Here is a 21,970-nt window from a genome sequence, read left to right as displayed (position 1 = left end):
ACTAATATCCCATCTTTCTGAATAAAGTAGAAGAAAATTAAACTATTAGAGAGTAAAACTAATATTTGTGACTATCGTGATTGTTCTATAAAGAATGTATATAGGCTTATATAATTAATAAAATACAGTTAATAATTATGTCAGACACCCAATTGTTTATTGTATATTCACTATATGTGGTAAATATTTTAATCTGTTTGCTACAGTATATATTACAAGACTGTATATTCAGAACTTTTGTAGACTTGCAGAAAAAAACAAAACAAAGTTGCAGAATCCTCATTTTATATAGATGCCTTCTAATGTATTATTCAATATTTTATTACTATGAGTGATGTCATAAATCAGCCTCTAAAATAAAAATGAAAAATCTATGTCTTGGATTTCTTCCCAAATCTTATGTGCCTAAAGACATTTGACTTTCATTCATTAGAGATTTTTTGTTTTTGTTTTCGAGACAGAGTCTCACTCTGTTGCCCCAGGCTGGAGTGCAGTGTATAATCTTGGCTCACTGCAACGTCTACCTCCTGGATTCAAGTGATTTTCATGCCTCAGCCATCCAAATAGCTGGGATTTACAAGCATGCACCACCACACTCAGCTAATTTTTATATTTTTAGTAGAGATGGGGTTTTGCCATATTTGCTAAGCTGGTCTTGAACTCCTGGCCTCAAGTGATTTGGCTGCCTTGGCCTCCCAAAGTGCTGGGATTACAGGTGTGAGCCAAAGAGAATGTATTCTTAATACAACTAGAATAGAAAGCTTTGGATGTAGATGGGTTCTTTAATTTGTATTTGAAATCTTTGCACGTCTTTTTATGAAAGTCGGCATTATTTGCTGCAAGTAATATTATAGTGCTTTCATTACACAAATTAATTTAAAAATGGGTTTTAACCTGTTTATTTATTATTTCTTTTGATGACCATTCTAGATTAAATTTCTTAATGTTTATCCCCCCAAACAGATCATTGATAACTGGAAGTATCATAAAACCAAAGTGGCTTCATATTGGCTCATAAAATTGGACTCTGTAAAACAACGAAAAGTGAGTAATGCTTAAAAACAGTTTTTTCCTCTTGGATTATGTATTAAGCTAGGATCATTAAGCCACATTCATAGACAAACTTTATATTTGCTCATTTGTTTACTCATTTCTTCAACAAATACTTACTAAGTACCTATCATGTGTCAGGCACTCTTCTAGGTTCTGAGGATACAAAAGTGAACTTTTTAAAATCCATGCTTTTATAGAACTTACATTCTAGTTAAGGTGTCTGATAATAAATAAATATGTAATAGAATGTAAGGTAGTACAGTCAGCCTTCTGTGTCTGTGGGTTTCACATCCATGGATGCAACCAACCAGGGATTGAACATGTTTGGAAAAAAAAGCATGGCTGTGTTTGGTACTGACAATGTACCGACTTTTTTCTCTTGTCATTATTCCTAAACAATACAACAGTATAACAAGTATTTACATAGCATTTATATTTTATTAGATATTATAAGTAATTCTAAGTAATCTAGAGATGATTTAAAGTATACAGGAGGATGTACATAGGTTATATGCAAACACGACGTCATTTTATATCATGGACTTGAACATCCATGAATTTTGCTATCTGGGGTTGGAAACCAATCTCCATAGGTGCAGAGGGATGACTGTATTAAGTACTATGAAGAAAAATACACTGAGATAAAAAATAGAGAGAAGGTAGTATTTGAGCAGAGACTTAAATGAAATGAGAATCATGCTATACGGATATCTACAGAGACAATGTTTCAAGCAGAGGGAGGAACAAATTCAGAGATCCTGAGGTAGAAATTAGTTTGATGTGTATATGAAGCAGAGCAAGGCACCATTTTATTTATATATTTATAGGATAGTCTGTCTTAGCTGGAAAAGAGTGAGTGATGGGGTCTTGGTAAAAGATAAGGTTGGACAGATAGGGAGGTCTTAGTTCACAACTTTATAGGCTATGGAAGGATACTGGATTTTATTCCAATTGCTGAGTAACCACTGGAAAATTTGAGTGGAGAAGTTACATAGCCTGTTATAATTTAAGGGAATCATGAGAACTACTTATGAAGAATAGAACTAGGGGAGAGGGAATTTGGCAGAATAGAAGTAGGGACCAGCTAGAATGTTTTTAGGGTGACTGAGGCAAGAGCTAATGGGTGCCTGGCTAGGGTGGCAACTGAATGGATGGAGGCTGGAGAAAGAGGGGGAGAGTTTTGCTATTTCTGTTGTTTCATTTTATTTTGATTTTGACCATGTTGATGTTGATATATTGATTGGACATCCAAGTGAAAATGTTGAGTGTATAGTTGTATAAAAGTTTTGAGTTTAGGGCTAAGATTGTGTATGGTGAACACAAATTTAGGAGTCTCCAAGATATTTAAGGTGTTGACTAGATGAAATTACCTAGAGTTTCAAGGACTGAGGCCTAGGCCACTCCTACATGTAGAAATCAGAGAGATGGGGATAATCTATCAAAGGGAACTGAGAAGGAGCAACCAGTAATTTGTGAAAAAACCATGAGAATTGGGTGTCCTTGAAGCCAAGTAAAGAAATTATTTTAAGGACAGAGTAATCAATTGTGTCACTTGTTGCTGACAGAGGCTGTAAGCTGAGCAGTAAAACTGACTATAATTTTTGGCAATGTGGATGTTAGTGAAGACCCCAATCATAAATCTAGAGGGGTGGTGGGGAGTAAAGCTTGGATTACGTACAAGAGAAGAAAAGTGGAGAGCAAAACACCACAGCTACTACAGGCACTGTTTCAAGGAATTTTGCTATAGAGGGGAAAGGGGAATGTGGTGGTGGTGGGTGGAGAGGGATGTGGGCCAACAAGAAGGTTTTTTTTTTTTTTAAGATAAAGATATTTACAGTTTGTATGATGATGATAATGATTTAGAGGAGAGGAATGGCGCAGGAAAGAGGTGATGAAAAGGTCTTGAGTAAGTCAGCTGTGAGAGTGAGAGGCTTGTCCTAATCAAGAGCATTTCTTCTAACAGGAGGGAAGGGAGGTACATGGGAATGTGGTGGGAAGATGGGAAAGTTTTCTTCTGGTGGGGAGGGTTCGGGAGATTTGGGGAGACAGTATAAGGTACATAGTCTTGGAGAGTGGAGTGGTCAACACCATGAAGGGCCCATCAACTGCACTGTAACATTGTTTTCTGGGAGATAGGCTATTTTAATAGCAGAGTGAAGTTGTTGTATTCCTTCAGTAATACAAACTATCATTTGCCCTCTCTAGGAATTATCATGAATAAGCTGAAACCTGATGCCGATTACATGCTGACTGTTAAATTATGTACTTGTATCTGAGTAAGCTGAACTCACTGTTGCACATTAACTGGTTCAACAAATATTAACTTAGTGTCCTGCCATGTGCCACGTAGAGTGCACTGTTGAGGAGGGTATAGCAAAGCTGGCGACATAGGCAGATTGCAAAACACAAGGGAAGCCCTGAATATATGTTTCCAAGTCACTGACTTTGGCTTCGATTAATTAAGATAAGGACTTTTTATTAGAATTGGAACCCTGAGTTTCCTTAAGTTCATATAATTTTTGTGATCTAGAAGAGAGAGAAGTGTAGGTAAGTTGCTAATTAAAACAAAACAGAGTAAGAGATTAATAATACAGGATAAATGTGGCATTTCAAATGCCAGTAGAGAAAAGATGATTTTACCACTAAATGGTGCTGAAACAATTATCTATTTGTAAGAAAATTAAGTCGGAGTCTTAATTCTCACCATATAAAAACAAACTTCATATAGATTGCAGTTTTCTATGTAAAAAAGAAAATATTAAAGATTTAAAAGAAAATACATAAAGATAAGTTTATAATCCTAGAGTAGGAAAACATCTTAAGAAAATACCTAAAACCTAGAAGGCTTAAAGGAAAAGATCAACATATTCGATTACATAAAATCTTATGAAACATAAAAGATATCTTAAAAGGCAGAAATTGTGAGGGCATTTGGGGGAGTGTAGAGGAGTTTGAGGAAGACTGATAAGTGTAGCACATAAAATGAAAAGTAACACTAACGAACCAATACCTACTACAAATCAGTCAGCAAAAGAAACTTGCCTATAAATATTGACAAATAAATGGCAAAGCAAATAAAAAAAGCCATGAAAAGACAACTTATGGATTTCAGATAGCCATTTAACATGTAAATAGATCCTTGGCCTTAGTAATGAAGAAGAAAAAGCAGGTAAAAACCATCATATGTGCAAAACTTAATAAGACATGTGATATCCAGTGATGGAAATAGTATGGATAAAAGGGCCTTTGCTCTACTGTTAGAGAGAGAGTACATTGGTATAAGTCTTTAGGAAAATCATTTGTAGACTCTATTAAAATTACATATGTTCATAATCTTATGAGTCAGCAAAACCACTTCCAGCATTCCATCCTACAGAATAATTGTCTGAATGTACAAAAGATTTATGTACATGAGCATTCATCACAGTGGAAAGGCATCTCTGTGGAAAGGGCTTGTGAAGTAATGGTGCTGTGAGTTTGTTGTGGTTGAGGTAAGAATAAGGGAACGAAGCTGATAGCGTCTCTCCCGGACCCCAGGACCTTGCTTCGGCTGTGCTTACTGCCTAGAATCCCTTCTTTACAATCTCACACCACATTTTTTGAACGTCCAGTGCCATCTCCATCACAAAGCATCTACAGCCCCCTGCAACCAGATATCTTTCCCTGCTTGAATCTTCCATGGCACTTTGTACTCAGTTATTTTTTTTTTTTGAGACGGAGTTTCGCTCTTGTTACCCAGGCTGGAGTGCAATGGCGCGATCTCGGCTCACCGCAACCTCTGCCTCCTGAGTTCAAGCAATTCTCCTGCCTCAGCCTCCTGAGTAGCTGGGATTACAGGCACGCGCCACCATGCCCAGCTAATTTTTTGTATTTTTAGTAGAGATGGGGTTTCACCATGTTGACCAGGATGGTCTCGATCTCTTGACCTCGTGATCCACCCGCCTCGGCCTCCCAAAGTGCTAGGATTACAGGCATGAGTACTCAGTTATCTTATGATCTCCCTTGAGAAATCTATGGATTTTTTTTTTTTCCAACCCTCTAAAAAGCCAGAGGCGGGTCTCATTTTGTGGTTACCTGCAGGAGGCTTTCTATCAATTTTTGTTAAGTTGATTCCATTTTAGACTTTGAATTCTAGACTCAGTAGCAAGCTAGCTGCTTCTTTCTGTGCCTTTCTTTCCTTACTTGCTAGTGATATGTTTATTTGAACAGCAATAATAAGACAGTGCTATTCTGTTTTTTGCATGTGATGTGAAAGGGCCTGATGAACATTGACGGGATGATTAAATGATATGTGTGAATAATAATATTTGTGAATTGGAAGAAACAATTAATTTCATATGTTTTAGGGTTGTTATGCTCGATTGACTTTCTACATTTAGAGGAAAAATAAATGCTTGTTTATAAATTTACTATTGAGTGCATATACCAATATATCTACTTCTTTGATACTGATTTACTCCAAGAATATTTGGAGTGAACTATTTTTATGTAATCTTTCCTTCCAGTTCTCAGATGTACAACCACCTTTAAGTATTAATCATACACTGTTATGTTGAGGGAGTGGAAGCACTGATGTGAGGGGGAGGAGCTTCATTACAACTTTTATACTCTGCTACCCTTTTTTTTTTGAGCTTCTTTGTTGCTTCTTCCTTTTGGTATAAATCAAAGGTTTTGTGTTTCCTTTGTGCTTGCAGAAAGTAATGATGTGTCCCATTTTCAATAAAAGCTTGTTAACGTCCCACAGTTTTCACTACCCAAACATTTACTGTCATTGTTCTACATAGATAATTTAATAGACAATTCTGTTTTTGGCAGAAAAATTCATATCTTGAATTTTGGCTCTTAAAAGAACAGAAAGGGCTGATCTTAACTAGAGCAAGTTTATCTTGCAAAGATGCCCAATTTTATGAAGCCCTGAAAGTCGCTGAGGAATGCTATTCCCAGGCTGTGAAAAGAAGTGGAAGCCCAGGTTTAAAACATGTGCAACTTGCTTGTACCAATTTTTCTTGCTATCCTCATGATTCTTGTGGCTTCTTTTCTTCCTTTAACAATTTTGTTCTTTAAGAGGCCTTCCCAAAACAGACTCAAATTTCTCAGATATATAGTGAAAGATGAGGCATGTCTGGGAAAAGAAACAGAGGACAGCTTTCAGCAGCAATCATTCTGTGATGACATTCTTCCTTTTACTCAGGTAATTTAAGACTCCTTACCCATGAGTAACTATTTTAATATAAGGAGCTTTATATTAAAACTTTAATATAAAGTTTTATAAAACTTTCCATTTTTATAAAGTTAACCCTGACAAAATTTATAGGTTCTTTTATCTATATTCACAAAAAGAAGCATAACAAATATACACATCATGATTACAAATCATCAAGACAGCCAGCAATGCAAACCAGCTGGAATTAGGTATTGAACTCTAATGTAAACAGATTCTCATTGGGGTTTTTTTTTAAAAAAACATTTTGTCTACTAAATAAGTAGCATTGGAATTAATTATCTGAAATACTTAGAATTCATCTGACAAGAATAAGAGAAAATTATAGAGGTAATTTTGAAAATAAGCATTGGAACAAATTTAAATGTGTTCAGCTGATTTATTTATATACATGTATTTAATATGCAAATTTTTTTCTCTACCTCTTCCCTGCCATAAATTTATTTCAGATAAACTCAGAGGTAAAGTGACCAGACAGTGAATGACTGAAAATTTTTTTCCTTACAATACAAGAGCTAATAATGAGTCAAACTGCATTGAAAAAAATGCTTTATATGGTAAAATTAGAGAGGCAAAAGCATGTAATAGAGTTACTAGACCTCTTTTCATTACATGACATTGTAGTGGACATATCATGAAGCAGTATGGACTTGAGTTCAGTATTGCCTATGCCGTTTATCTTGGACAGGTGACTTCTCAGAATTTCTCTGAAGTTTACAACATTAATTACTGAAGGGTCTTTGTGATGAAGCGAGATATCATAAGGGAATGTTCTCTAGCCTTAGAAGGGGTAAAATGCAGGCTGAATTTTTTTTTCTACTAAGGTTCTCCATGTCAGACTGATTCTCTGATGTATTTTATTTTACTAAGAATTCTTCATATGTGGTATTCTTTTGTATAGAATATATAGAAATGATGTAAAAAAATTGTCTGTTTGCCTCTAACATATTGATCATTTATTTGACTATCAGTTAGAAACTTGTGCTATTGTCTTATAAAGCTAGAAACTGCATCCAAGAAACTAAAAGACTTTTAAACCTGGAAATGCAGGTTAGCTGTGGAATGCCGAATTAGGTATTATAAAAATATATCTGTTTAGAAAGCTAAGGACATAACTAATTTACATTAGATGCATATTAATCAGATCCATCCTTCTTTTGGCTGTGATGTCAGTCAATAATCATTAAAAAGCTTTACCAGCTTAATCTTCTGGGAGGCAGACACTAAGATGGAATTAAGAGTGAAAGATTTTTTTTTAATGGAAAATACCCAAGAAAGATAAGGGCAGGGAGGAGAGAGAGCTCAAGTAGGCAGGAAGAGCCTTGGGACTACAGTGCAGGTCTGACATCTATGAATGCAAGAGAGGAGGACTGGGTAGGAAGAACCTCAGACTTTAGTGGATCTCTGAGAAAGTCTTGGTCAGGCCGATGGGTAGCCCAGAACAAAGATTGTCTGTTGGAGAGATCACAGTGAGCAGATATAGCTCTTCATTTGTATCCCAGCCATGCTCAATCCTTGGCTGGAAACCATCCTGGGAGAGCATAAGCATGGCTTGAATATTGCAGTGGATCCCAAATGGAGAAGCCATCAGCTAACTGCATTATTTGAAACATGGTAATTTAAATGGCACATCTCCATGGCTGCCACAAAGGCTGTGTGTGATACATTTTAATTTAACAAACATTTATTGGTTGCCAATTTATACAAATAATATCCTAGGCACTGTTAGGGATTTTGAGAGTTGTTTACTCATGCATTTAATTGCTCACTTAATCATGCATTCAACAGATATTTATTGAGGGACTGTCATGCCCCAGGCACTATTCAAGGTATGGAGGCACAAGACTCTTCATTTAAGTATCTTAATTCCATTTACAGACCATTGTTGAAATATGTATCTTACTTTTCCTGTTCCAGAATTGAGGCATTGGTTGTTTATTAGCCTGTTATAAAGCTCCAATATTAGAATGACATACACACAAAATCTTCCACATGCTTTCCTCTTTTGTGTTCTTGGAAATTAAAAAAATTATTTGCCTTCAAATTGTCCTTAATGGATATAAAATGTAAAGATCAAGGGTATGGGAATTAAATGCTGAAAAAACCCTCACCAGGTAAAAATGGAAATAGTTAATCTTATTTAATGTCATGTTGTGGTAACTCGATACTTGCATAATTTAGCTTTCTGCCAAGAATGCAGTTGCTTTATATAGTTTGTGAGGAATATATATGAAGTATGAAAATATAGCTATGTTGGTGGGCTGTAAAGAATGCCGTATTTGCTGAAAAGCATATTCTCTGATGTGATATATAGGCATAAACTAAGACTAGAGGATGAAGAGAAATAACTAATGATATTAAGGTTGTACTATATTTGCATTTATTTTAGGGTGCTAAGAGATCCTTGTTTATCAAGTATTAGTTCTCTAAATAGCAACTTATTTTTAATACCTACCATAGCTGTTTCTGCGTGCATTTTGATGATACTATTTTCCATCTCTGTTTTATTCAGGCTGACATAGATGCTGTTCAGAGCTGTTCGTTTTGCATCAGCAAAGATGCCTTTACCCTATAGCCATCGCTGCTGCATGCATCATTAGTACAGCATGTAGTGATTTTAATGTTATTTCTAAACCGCCTTCACCTCATGCCATTATTTTAATTTAGGACCAACTGTTCAGCCATATGGAGCAGTTTGTCATTCAACATCTGTATGCTCTTGCAAAATATGAATTTGTCTATGTGCTTTATGCCTTCAAATGTGCTATATTTCATATGGAAAAGACAAATCTTTTCATTTTATTAATGTTGTAATTGACTGAATCTCCCATTTATTTTTTTCCTTGGAGAGCTTAATGTTGGATTGGGATGCTTTTAAAAGTCATAATATAAGGAAATGGATACCTGTATTCTATAAATTAGCCTCACTCGAGCCCACAGATAAGCACAAGAACACCTTGCTGACCATTTATTTTTGAGTTTCACAAATTATTCATCTTCTACCCAATTTCTTCAATCCCCAAAGCACCAGAAATCCAAAAAAGAAAAAGCATCGCAAGTAGAACTGGCACTAATTTATCTCATTCCAGTCTGATTTCTTGCCTGCCTGCTCTGTGCTTTCTTAAAATTATTTGGTGTTTTGCTAAAAGTGCAGTCATTGTCTCCCCATCTTTATAGACTTCTAAGCAAACTATTCCATACTCCATGGCCATAAAGGAGGGGGTGCCTAGGCAGCCTTGTTTGTACACAATGATCCCACCCTCTTCCCAAATACTGTTTGACTAGAGATGAATCTGAATCTAAGAAGAGATAATGGGATTCTCTTCTAGGCTTTTGCTGCTGGCATCTGGAAAAAACAAATTGTGAGGCAGTGCTGGATGTGGTTAAGAGGGTAGGTCTGGACACAGTGAGCTGGGTAATCTTGGGCAAGTTACTTATCTGCTTTGAGCCTGAGTTTTCTCGTCCGCAAAATAGGGATCCAAAATGTTTTCACAACCAAGAAAATTTTCATAACCCCTAGGCAGCAAAACGTAACCCACCTGAATTCATTTGGTGACAATGACTTGACCAGAAGTTATGTATTGATTTTGCCTATCTCTTGGTTTAAATATTTACTTTTTATTCCTGCAGAAATAATAATATGTATGATTATGGAACCTAGCCTCGAGAGTTTTGGAAAGGGACTGTGGACCACTAGTTTCTAACTCATGTTTTTGTTTTGAGAATTAAATGAGTTAATATATGTAAAAGTGCTTAGAACAGTGCTTGGCACATGGTAAGTTCCCTTAATGATTTTTACCTTGTTTATATAGGTGTTACTTTCTTGCAAGGAATGACTCACTAAGACAGGAACCCATTAAATGATAGACCTTGTCTTAAGCCTTGGGGACATGGTAACTTTATGAGCAAGATGGGCACAATTACCTCCCTTTATGTACATAACAGTCTCCATTAATTAAACAGGAAATTAAAATAAAATAAGATGATTGCTAATAAAGGAAGAACTGGTCATTAAGGTATCAAACAATAGTTAAGGTCTCCCTAAGAAGTGGGGTTTGAAGTGAAACACAGAAATTTATCAGCTGAAGAGATAGAAGATTGTACCAGGCAGAGGAAAGAGCTTATGTGCAGACTCAGAGGAGAGCTGAAGGATTTAGGTTCCTGTTTCCTTTATGTTGCTCCACGTCCTCCAAATTACAGGAGTGGGTCTCCCAGGACCAAAGCTTGTCATCTTGGGGAGGCTCCTTGAAAAATGAAGGCAAAGAGAAACAAACAGGAATGCGTGTTCCCAGTGGTTTGCTCTGGACAGGAAGGAGAATGTGCCTAGGTTGCCCAGACCATGCCAGTCTCACAAATCTTGGAAATTGCTTCTTAGGTAGGGGTGCCTGATGGGGTGCCATAATGCTTGCAGATTTTTCCATCTCCATATTGAAGAAAACATTAGGAATGGAGCAGAAGCATTTCCCATCCCTAATTCCCCGGCCCCATTCTGAAGTTGCTGCTTTTAGTCATGTATGGGCTAGAATATGGTACTGTCATGCTTTTAAAATCTCTTCTAAATTAAGAAGAAAATATATACAGAGTAGTGGCCAAGAAAATCTCCTCTAAGTAATCCAAGTACAGTGATAGACCTTGTGCAAGTAACCTAGCAGAGTGTTTGGCATAGAGCAGGCAGCTGATACCTGTTAGTAGCCCTTGAAGGGTATTTAAAAAGAAATGAATAAATACTCCATGATCTCAAATCCTTTATCATTCTAAAGTTGAATAATTATTTTATAATATAATGTGAAAACTGATGAACTTAAGGTAATATTAAAATTGCCAGTATCAATAACACTTTTCAATTTGTTATTTTATATAACTCATATTTATCCTTGATACTAATATATGGGTTATCTTGGCTACTTTTTAATTTTTTTCTTTCTGCATTATGAGTTTTGCCTATTATTACTTACTAATATATTGATAGAAAGTGGAAAGGAAAATTGAGAAGAAAAATGATTTAAATTTATCATTTACAGCTAATGTTGATTCTTCTATCACATTAGTCATGAGCACTGCTTTCTACACTAAAAAATATAAAGAGTTAAACTAACAGGTTAAATTAAAATTGTAAAAACTAAATGGCCTTGATACTCATACTAATACCTTGATACTTATGTTTCAGCATTATTGTGAAAAGTTTTAAAATATTCCTCTTTATAATGAAGCATTCGTTACCTGTAATAACGAACCATTCCATGAGGTTTTAAACAAACTACTTTATTACAGATTGCATTTTCCCTCCTCATCCCCTGCCCCTTCCCCTGACACACCCTGACCTACTGTAGGATTTGTATTACTGCCCCCCCACACACAGTGCAGGAGGCTGGAAAAGGAAGCCGAGGAACGCTGCTGCTCACACAGTTCCCCGTGAGAAGCTGTAGTTCATATCTGCTATAAACACCATTTTGAAAACTTTTTACTAAATTTATTTTTAAACAAATGTTTATTCTAAATTTGCCTTGATCAGAGATAATTAATGTCATTTCTTTAAATATTGCTGTTTTAAAGAGAAACAAATCATTCTTTGATCTGCTTCCAATTCATATGTTTGTGTCTGTTGAGAGAAATGTCTTTATTTAGTCTTTATGTTTGAAAGTCTTTTTCCCTTTTCATCTTTCACTTTCATTTTTATAGACAGTTGCTATAATTATAGCTAGATAAACAAAAAGTGAAAAATCCACTTTGATAAATAGAAATCAGAATATTAGTATTTGGTGTTTTGTTTTTTTGTTGGAAATACCTACATTGCGTAAGTATCAAATACATGTGAATTAGACAAAACAGTTTTTGGGGGTTTACAAATTTTTTAGGTCCTCCCTCCCTCCCTCCCTCCCTCCCTTCCTTCCTTCCTTCTGCTTCTTCTCCTCCTTTCTTCCCCCTCCGTCCCCTCCCTCCTCCCTCCCTCCCTCCCTTCCTTCCTTCCTTCCTTCCCTCTTTCATTCATTCTTAAAACTTAATTGACTTTACTTCTATTAAAACAGTATCATGGCCAGGGATGATGGCGCATACCTGTAATCCCAGCACTTTGGGAGGCCATGGTGGGTGGATTGCTTGAGCTCAGGCATTCAAGACCATGTGGTGAAACCCTGTCTCTACAAAAAAACACCTACATTAGCTGGGCATGGTGGTGTGTGCCTGTAGTTCTACCTCCTCAGGAGGCTGAGGTGGGAGCATCGCTTGACCCCAAGAGGTTGAGTCTGCAGTGAGCTGAGATCATGCCCCTGTACTCCAGCCTGGGTGACAGAGCAAGATCTTGCCTCAAAAAAAGGAGGTGGTATCATGCTATGTATAGTCTCTAGTACTTTTTTTTTAACTAACCATTTATTATGAAGATGCTCTGTCTTGTGTGTCATATTTGATTCATTTTGACTGCTGTGTTAATACTGCATAATCGTCCAGAGAGGGTGAGTATCCACTGTCTATTTACCCACTCTCCTATCGTTGAAGAGTTTGGTTGTTTTTAGGTGTTTGTAATTGTTAACAGCTGATATGAACATTCTTGTATATGCCACCTTCTATTTTTACCTTTGAGAGATTATTTCGGGAATTAAATTGCTGGGCCATAGGGATATTAATTTTCAACTTTAGGACACAATGCCAAACTGTTTTCCAGTTTGTGCACTGATGTGTACTCACACCAGTGATGTCTAAGAAACCATGTAGATTTCATATCCTCTCTAGCACTTGATATCATCAGACTTTGAATTTTTGTCAACTAAATGGATATCTTATTATAGCCTTAAGTTTGGGTCTTTATGTTTATTGGGAATATTTATTTACTCTTTCCTGAAATGACTGTAATGCTTTGTCCATTTTTTTCTATTAAGTTATTTATATTAAAAATTTGGTAAATATTCTTTATATATTCCTGATACTAATCTTTTGTTGGATGTATATGTTTTGAATATATTTTTGCAGTTTGTAAGTTTGTCTTTTATTTTCTTTAAGGTATATTTAATGACCAAAACCTATGAATTTTATGTAATCAAAATCTATTAATCTTTTATGGTCCCTACCTTTTTGTGACTTAAGTAGTCTTTTTCTAACCCATGGTCCAAAAGATACTCACCTATACTGTCCACTAATTTATAGAGTTTATTTTTATTAACATGTAAGACCTTAACCCCTCTAGAGTTGATTCTTTTTAATTTAATGAGGGATTCTGCTTCATCTATTCTTCACCTAATCCATAAAGATTATAATTTTGAAATCTCTATTTACTGAACAGTCTCTTCTTATTCCACTGATCTGAGTTGTCATGTCTGTCATACACCGAAGTTTCATAAATGCCTGGGTCTATTTCTAGACTTTTGTTCTATGCCATTGTTCACTGTGTGTGTGTGTGTGTTTCTCTTTGGATTATTTATTCATTTTTAATCATGGCTTACTGCAGCCTTAACCACTTGAGCTCAAGCAGTCCTCCCATCTTAGCCCTCAGGTAGCTGGGACTATGGGTGTGGGCCAAAGTGCCAGGCTAATTTTTAAAAAAGTTTAGTAGGGACTGGGTCTCACTATATAGCCTAGGCTGGTCTAGAACTTCTGGGCTCAAGCTACATCTTTGAATTTTAGACACAGATATACATTCCTGGATTTTAAGTACTTTGGATTTTCCACTAGGTTTTGGACATAGTAAAAACAAGCATTCGTGCAGTTATTCCACGCATCTGGAAGGTTCCTGATGTTGAAGAAGTAAATTTATATCGGATTTTCAACCGGGTTTTTAATCGCTTACTCTGGAGTCATGGCCAAGGGCTGTGGAACTGTTTCTGTGATTCAGGGTAAGTTCTAAGTCATCTTTTATTATAATCATTTTTAATATTTTACTATTGAGTTACAGAGGTAGTCCAATAAAATACTTGAATGATCTTTTAAAATATGGATTTTCTTACTGCATGTAACTTTTAGTACTCAACTATAATTTGTATCAGTTAAGCTGATTTAGATAAGATGATGAATATGAACACAACACCACCTAATTAATTTGAATTCAGTGGAGAGAAGGTAGTCCAATTAAAGAAAATACAAACCAATATCCTTGAAGTTCTTCTGCAGTCACCTTTATGTAACAGACTTCTAAAATTATGGCTATGCTTCACCTCCTCCCCAGAATCCCACGGCTGCTAAAGCTGCTGTGACTCATTGTCATTTTAGCCTCAGTATATCTAAAACCAAACATTCCATGTCCTTTATTCGGAAATGGCTTCCTTTCTTGGCTTCCCTTAATCCTGTTGTTATTCTCTCAGTCATACAAGTTGGATATCACAGGGGCATCTGCATCTTCCTTTTCTCTCACTGTCTTTATTCAGTCATTTGCTAAATCCTATTAGTTTCTCTGTCACATTCCCACACGGCTAAACTAGCTTGTTTCCATTCATTCTTTCAATAATCATCAAGTATTTACTTTTGTGCAGATATTTTGGAGATACAATGTTGAATCTGACAAAAATAATAGCTATATCACTTATTGTGTGAGATGTACTGTTCTAATCACTTTACATGTGTTAAGTGATTTAATCCTCATGACATCAGTTTGAATCAGATATTATATTATCTCCATTTTATAGATAAGGAAACTGAGGCACAGATAGGTGCTAAGGACCTAGTGGAACTGGGATTTGAACTCAGTTAGCCTTGACCCCAGAGTTCATGTTTTTATAAACTCTGATGTCTCTAGCAGATAAAGTATATACACAAATGAATCATTTGATATGGTTTGGCTGTGTCCTCACCCAATTCTCATCTTGAATTGTAGTTCCCATAATCCCTACATGTTGTGGGAGGGACCCAGTGGGAGGTAATCGAATCATGGGGGTGGTTATCCCCATGCTGCTGTTCTGTTGATAGTCGTAAGTTCTCATGAGATCTGATGGTTTTATAAGGGGCTTTTCTCCCTTTTACTTGGCACTTCTCCTTGCTGCCACCATGTGAAGAAGGACGTGCTGGTTTCTCCTTCTGCCATGATTGTAAGTTTCTTTCTTTCTTTTTTTTTTTTTTTTAGTTCAGATGGAGTCTCACTCTTGCCAGGCTGGAGTGCAGTGGCATGATCTTGGCTCACTGCAACCTCCACCTCCTGGGTTCAGGTGATTTTCCTGCCTCAGCTTCCTGAGTAGCTGGGACTACAGGCATGCACCACCATGCTCAGCTAATTTTTGTATTTTAATAGAGATGGGGTTTCACCACGTTGGCCAGGATGGTCTCGATCTCCTGACCTCATGATCCGCCAACCTCAGCCTCCCAAAGGATTAAGTTTCTTGAGGCTTCCCCAGCCATGCTGAAGTATGAGTCAATTAAACCTCTTTTCTTTGTAAATTACCCAGTCTCAGGTATGTCTTTTTTATCAGCATGAGAATGGACTAATCATCATTACAAAAGAGATGCAGATAAAGTATGACAGGATTTTAGACAAAAGGAACCTTTTTTGGTAAGACAGCTAAGTGAAATGAATAGATTTCTAGGCATTTTTGCTTCCATTTTTTTGTTTCTCATCTCCATCTTACTGTTGGAATTATTTCCTAAAATCTGTAGTGATTTTCCTCCTTTATCATTTAAGTCTAAACTTCTTATCTGCAGATACAAGGCTATCTAATATGCTGTTTTCTTCTTCCTCAGTCTTCCTTCTCATTACTTTCCTACTTGAATTCTGTTCCAGAAAAACAAACTCATTGTTTTTCAGATTTCTTAAAAAATTGTCACTTTCTTTCTTACAACTGTTGATGTCATTGAATATCTGATTGGATGGCTTTCTACAACCCAACCTTCTGGTACCCTCTGTATTATTTGAATCTTATGTAAAGCCCCATACTATACCTACCTCTTCTGTAAAACCTAAACAGACTGTTCCATTCTGAAATGATCTTAGGATGTCCTCCATTTAAATATTTTAGCCATGTGATACAGAATCATTCATATCATCTGGAGACTCAGTCTTTCTTCCACATTTTTTTCTTAGCTGCCATTCACCAATAGGGAGAATTAATAAGGCACCCTGGGGTGTGATGACATCTGAGATTAATTTGAGCTATTATTTCTACAGAGACTTAAGTGAAACATTTGAGCTCTGCAGCCCCTTGGTTGATGGCTCTCTGTAAAAGTTCTCCCAATCTGAACTCATAATGGAAATGTTTTTTCTGTTGGTTGATCTGTTGGCTTTATGCTGTATATGAATCCCAGCTACTCTCTGCCATGGAGAGCAATGAGAAAATCTGTTAGTGAAATCAGTGCTGTGTCTTTGAGTCCATAGATAATCTCCAACACCAGACTCTAAAGATACCCATAAAGTGATGCTTCCTTGCTTCTAGGGTTCCTCTTTTCTGAACTACTTTGCTAATATACATTAACTTGATTCAGAATCCTTTTCTCCTATCCTTGGTACAATACTGCCTGCCAGTTTCTCTGATGATATCTATTAGTACCAGTAATCACAGGGAAAGTAAGTAGTATTTATTGAAGGCTTACTAAATGTCTGCCATTGTTTTACATATTAAATATTTGTATAATCTCCACAAAAAGTATTTGGAGTAAACTGTTACCCTCATTTACAGATGAGGAAATTGAAGCATAAACAGAGTATATAATTTACTCAGTTTCCCATAGTAACTGTATGAGCTGTATTTAAATCCAGGTAGTCTGAGTCAAAAGCCCAAGCCCTTAACTCTAGGCTTCATTGATGTTCCCTAAAGCAGATTTGCCAGTGGTTGCCAAGCTTGTTTTACTGCAGGTCCATAGCATTAGCCAAATCCCTAGCCTACTATGCCTGGGCAGGTGGGGCAGGAGTAGTTTTGAGACCAATTTGCCTCCACTCTCATCTACTTCTTTCAATTTAGTAGTTTAAAGAGGTGAGTTTAATATCAGATTTTATTTTGCATTAATGAGTTTCTTAGGTTTCCTAAATTTAGTGAAGTCACATACTACTAGTACTGTGTGTTTTGATTCTCAGTTTGGACCCAGAATAGTTCTTCTTTATCCTACGAATCATGTGTTGTCAATGTACACTCCTTTAACCTTTGGTCCAACAGTCTAACTGTCATGGTGAAAATCTACTCATCTCAGTTTTTAAGGAATGACTTTAATATGAAGTTCAACTTTCTTTCACAGTTAGGTATAAAATCTTAGAAAAATATAATTCAAGTCTTTGATTTTATCCAAGAATCCAAGGCCTTGATTCTTGCCTTTGCCTGTCAACATCCCAAACAATAAAGCAAAGTAAGTAAACCATCCCCTGTGTACCTCCAGAAACACCAGAGTAATGTAGATCTTTGTGGTAGGTTTCCCTAGATTGGCCAAGGGGTTTTACTGATGTATCAAACAGAAAACACCCTTGTTCCTCTCTTTTCCTCTTCCAGGCTGCTGATGAGCATGCCCAGTAACCCTTTTATCACATGCAGCATCTTGGGGGTATTATGATTCCCACAGTTGGAATGTGTTCACTTTAAGGAAATAATCTTGGAGTTTCCATAAATAAGATTATATACCATGTTTTACTGGCTTAGAGGAAGTCTGGGGTTCTATGGGACTCAAACTTAGGCCTGAGAGCTAGGGAATAGTGGCTATGGGAAGTGGCATTTCAGCTGAGAGTTACAGGAAGAATAGCATGGGGTAAAGCCAAGAGGAAAATGCAGAGGGGGTAATATAGGAGAAGGAATGCATGGTTTGGGAAAGCCTCACTTCCACTCAAAATCCTAATACATAAACCTGAAAGAAGACAATCTAGCTTGGATTCCCAAGCCAAAAGTATTTTCCTGTGGGGGTTTGACATATAAAAGCTTTTCTTTTAGACTCTTAGGACAAGAAGGAACTTTAAGGAACATTCTAAGGCAGCAGTGTATTTCTAGGCTGGATTATGCCTACTTGAAAAGGTACTCATAATGTATAGACTATTTAAAATGATGCGAATCTCCCTGTTCTCATGCCACTTTCAATTGGATGTGTTGTTATACTTTTTAGGTCGTTAATCTTTCTGTTGGCGATTACTGTGTTGGTGTGTATAAACTTCAGCAGCCTGGAAGAGGAAAAAAGAGGGACAAGGATGTTTTCTGTTTGAAGCATCAGTAAAACCCCTGGGCCAAATCTAGGGAAACCTACCACAACTTTTCTCTGTTCTGCTGCTTAACTTTAGGCTACTCAGTTAGGACTTGTACTAGGGGAGAAACGAATGTATCAGTTTCACTCTTTAGATAACTGCTTTATGAAATGTTTTGATGAGAAAGTGGGGTGAAAATTACTGGATTACTGGATAATGTGAGGATTTCTAATTCTTTGGATTTCATGAATAACTCTCCTTTGTTGCCAGAGGTATTCAGTATTCTATATCTTACTGTTACATTACTTTAAAAAAGTCATTTAAAGTGATTTCCTTTTATATTTCTGTGAGGATTAGGGAGAGCCAGAAAGAACTTTTTAATCATTTAATTTTTCTTTTTGAATTCATAGATTTTGGTGACCCTATTTCCTTGGAATTTAGATTTAAAAAGCAGGTAGATGAGAACTGGGGTTCATTGGTAAAAACACTGGTATTTTTACCTCCTTTCGCCTTTAAAAAATACTTTGTGTTGCTAGTGTTGAAAGTTGAAATACTGTGGTCATATAGAGGCATTTCACATCTACTCAGCTATGCCAGGTGGCAGGTAGGAGTAGGGGATACAGTTATATATTCAGGTTTCCTTTGTGTAGAGGGGGTACCACTGGCCTAGTGCCAAATTAAATAGGTTGCTTTCATTTTCTTGAGGGTTTTGGTATGCTGAAACCTAAATATGGATTAACATATAGACTAGAACGTAGTCTTGGCTAGCAGTGGTAAATATACACACTGGAAATAAATATGTATAGGACCTTGATTCATATATTTATTTTAAATATTTAAGGGAGAATGAGAGAATGAGAAGCCAAAGCTGGTCATATTATAACACATATTATTCAAGAAGTTACATCAGATTTGAGGGGTACAGAAGAAGCTCTTTTAGCTTTCTTCCATTTTATTTGTTATTTTCCTACCTCTAAAGAAAAATTACCATAATATGAGTGACCTGATAGTAGATCTGATTAAATAGGTCCAAAGTATCAAAAAATAAATATATCCAAGTTGAGAGTAGAGTGTGGTGATGGAGGTAGACTTTTGTAGACAGAACCAAAATCCCAGCAGAAAGAAAAGTGCTAGGTAGACAATCAAAACACAGGATATTTTTGTATGTATTCACATTTATATGAAATTTTATAGGGTCTGCTAAATTACAGTATACTAATTATAAACATATTCCCTAATTAATTAATTTTTTGAGCATTTTTTGATCAAATTAGGTAAGTAGATTTTATATCTATATCTACATCACTAAATCTTGATAAACGCATGTGTTATATCTAGTTTTTCTTCTATTTAGAAATAATTAAAATTTTGTTTTTACAGTTAATTTAACCATCAAATTACTGTTTCTTAAATAAAAATAACTTTTTTGTTTGACAATTTAAAAAACCAGTATTTTAAAAGCCTATTATATTTAGTCCTGAACATTTCAGAACACTGAAGAAAATTTGTTTCTTTCAATTAGCTCATTTGAATCTTACTCCTTTTAACAAAACCTCTCATTCCTTGGTGACATGCTGTCTATTTGTGGCCACGTTTCTCTGAAAAAAATAAACAGTAGCCATTCTAGTAAAAAATACATTTCTGTTTCTAAGGCATTTTTAAAAAATTCCAAATATATCAAATATCCACAGAAGGTTGAAGGTAGAGTCTTTGTGTTTCCCATTGGGAAGTTCACTTCTTCAGGAAAATATCGTTCTGAATACTTTTTCCTTTCTGAAAGTCTGTGTTTTTCTCTCTGAGGGTTATCTGAATTGGTTTATGTAAAATGAGATGTGAATCATTATTAAGTCTCAAACCAGACTTTCCCCTGGAGGCTTGAAGAGTTTCAAGGAATAAGTATGAGGAATAAATCTTTCTTTCTGTGTGTGTGTGTGCCTCTCTCTCTTTCTGTCTCTTTCTCTTTCCCTGGTGGTAAAGTAGTGAGGTATTTCCTGATGTAAACCATAATGCCATGATGGTAAACTTAGGAATTGTTCACACACACACCCCCATACCCACAGCCACACATACCACCACAAAACTGAAGGAAGTATGTACCATTACCTGCTTTGGAATAAGCTGAGTGCAATGAAGGAGGAGGCATACTGCTTCTGGCATTGTAGTAGCACAGTACTTGTTAAATAGCATTAGTTCTAGCACACAGAATCTGTGCTCCAGGATAATCATAGATATAGTTATGTCTAAAAGTGTTCTGCAAGGGATGGTCACAATCAAGGTATTAACCTAAATTCTCCCAGTGAAGAGAGATCAACAATTGTTTTAGCAACTTTTTACTTTTTTTTTTTGAGACAGAGTCTCGCTCTGTTGCCAGGCTCCAGCCTGGAGTGCAGTAGCGCCATCTTGGCTCACTGCAACCTCTGCCTCCTGGGTTCAAGCAGTTCTCTTGCCTCAGCCTCCCAAGTAGCTGGGACTACAGGTGCGTGCCACCATGCCCAGCTAATTTTTTTTGTATTTTTAGTAGAGAGGGGGTTTCACCATGTTGTCCAGGATGGTCTCGATCTCTTGACCTTGTGATTGACCCACCTCGGCCTCCCAAGTGCTGGGATTACAGGCATGACCACCGCACCTGGCCTCAGCAACTTTTTAATCATTTTGATGGATCATTGTTAATGTTAAGGTAAATACAGATTCTGAGAAAGCCTAAATTCCAAGAATACTTAATTTTTGAGAAATTAGCTCAGTATTTTAATTTTACAAATACCTTAATATAGAGTAACTCCATTTTTTAAGAGGTGTTGGAAAACTCTCCTATTACCCATCCACGGTTGGCAGCTTTAAAAGCTTTAAGAACAAACAGTGCTGGGCATGGTGGCACATGCCTGTAGTCTCAGCTACTTTGAGGCAAAAGTGGGGGAGGATCACTTGAGTCCAGGAGTTGTTAGAGGCTGTAGTGCATCATGATTATGCCTGTGAATAGCCACTGTATTCCAGCCTGGGTAACATAGTGAGATTCTCTGTCTCTCTCTCACACGTGCGTGTCTGCGCGCGCACACACACACACATACACACAAATCGTATATACATTTGATGTTGTGTTTCTTTAATATAAAGATTAATTTCCTAATTGATACTGACTATATAACTTTAAACCATTCATAGTTATTGCACATGTATGAGGTCATTTCTATTTTCCTTACTGGTTTGTTGCTAGGGAAGTGATACAGCTGGTTGTCATTTTTAACAGCCAACATGAGATCATGTCTGTTTCCATGCCAACAGATCCTCTTGGGAGAGTATATTCAATAAAAGCTCGGAGGTGGTGACTCCTTTGCAGCTCCAGTGTTGCCAGCGCCTGGTAGAGCTTTGTAAACAGTGCCTGCTAGTGGTTTACAAATATGCAACTGACACAAGAGGATCACTCTCAGGCATTGGTCCTGACTGGGGTAATTCCAGGTACTTGTTCACATTCTCTAACCCTTGGAAGTTTTATATAAAGTAATGCTAAAACACAGTTTGAAATTGAGAGTGTTTTTTTATTTATGTGACTAGGAAAAAAGCTAAAGACTGAAAATTCATACATGCTATTATCTGCAAAATATTTTTAATCAGTACAGTCTTTACCTTTAAGGTAT

The 21,970-nt window shown here is 36.5% G+C and overlaps 1 protein-coding gene across 1 annotated transcript in view; it reads left to right on the top strand.

Moving 5' to 3' along the window:
* Positions 1-21,970, top strand: part of TTLL7 (tubulin tyrosine ligase like 7) — an 85,298-nt gene that overhangs the window by 47,245 nt on the left and 16,083 nt on the right. The window contains exons 17-19 of the mRNA XM_012442692.3: positions 964-1,044; positions 13,937-14,097; positions 21,618-21,791. Of these exons, the coding sequence (XP_012298115.2) occupies positions 964-1,044; positions 13,937-14,097; positions 21,618-21,791 (416 nt within the window). The remainder of the gene's footprint in view (positions 1-963; positions 1,045-13,936; positions 14,098-21,617; positions 21,792-21,970) is intronic.

This window comes from Aotus nancymaae, unplaced genomic scaffold (genome assembly GCF_030222135.1).
Source record: "Aotus nancymaae isolate 86718 unplaced genomic scaffold, 86718_ANA_hifiasm-v0.15.2.pri h1tg000007l, whole genome shotgun sequence".
In the NCBI taxonomy this organism is placed as follows: domain Eukaryota; kingdom Metazoa; phylum Chordata; class Mammalia; order Primates; family Aotidae; genus Aotus; species Aotus nancymaae.
Note: the sequence above shows the minus strand (reverse complement) of the source record. Positions and strands in the feature narration are given on the sequence as shown.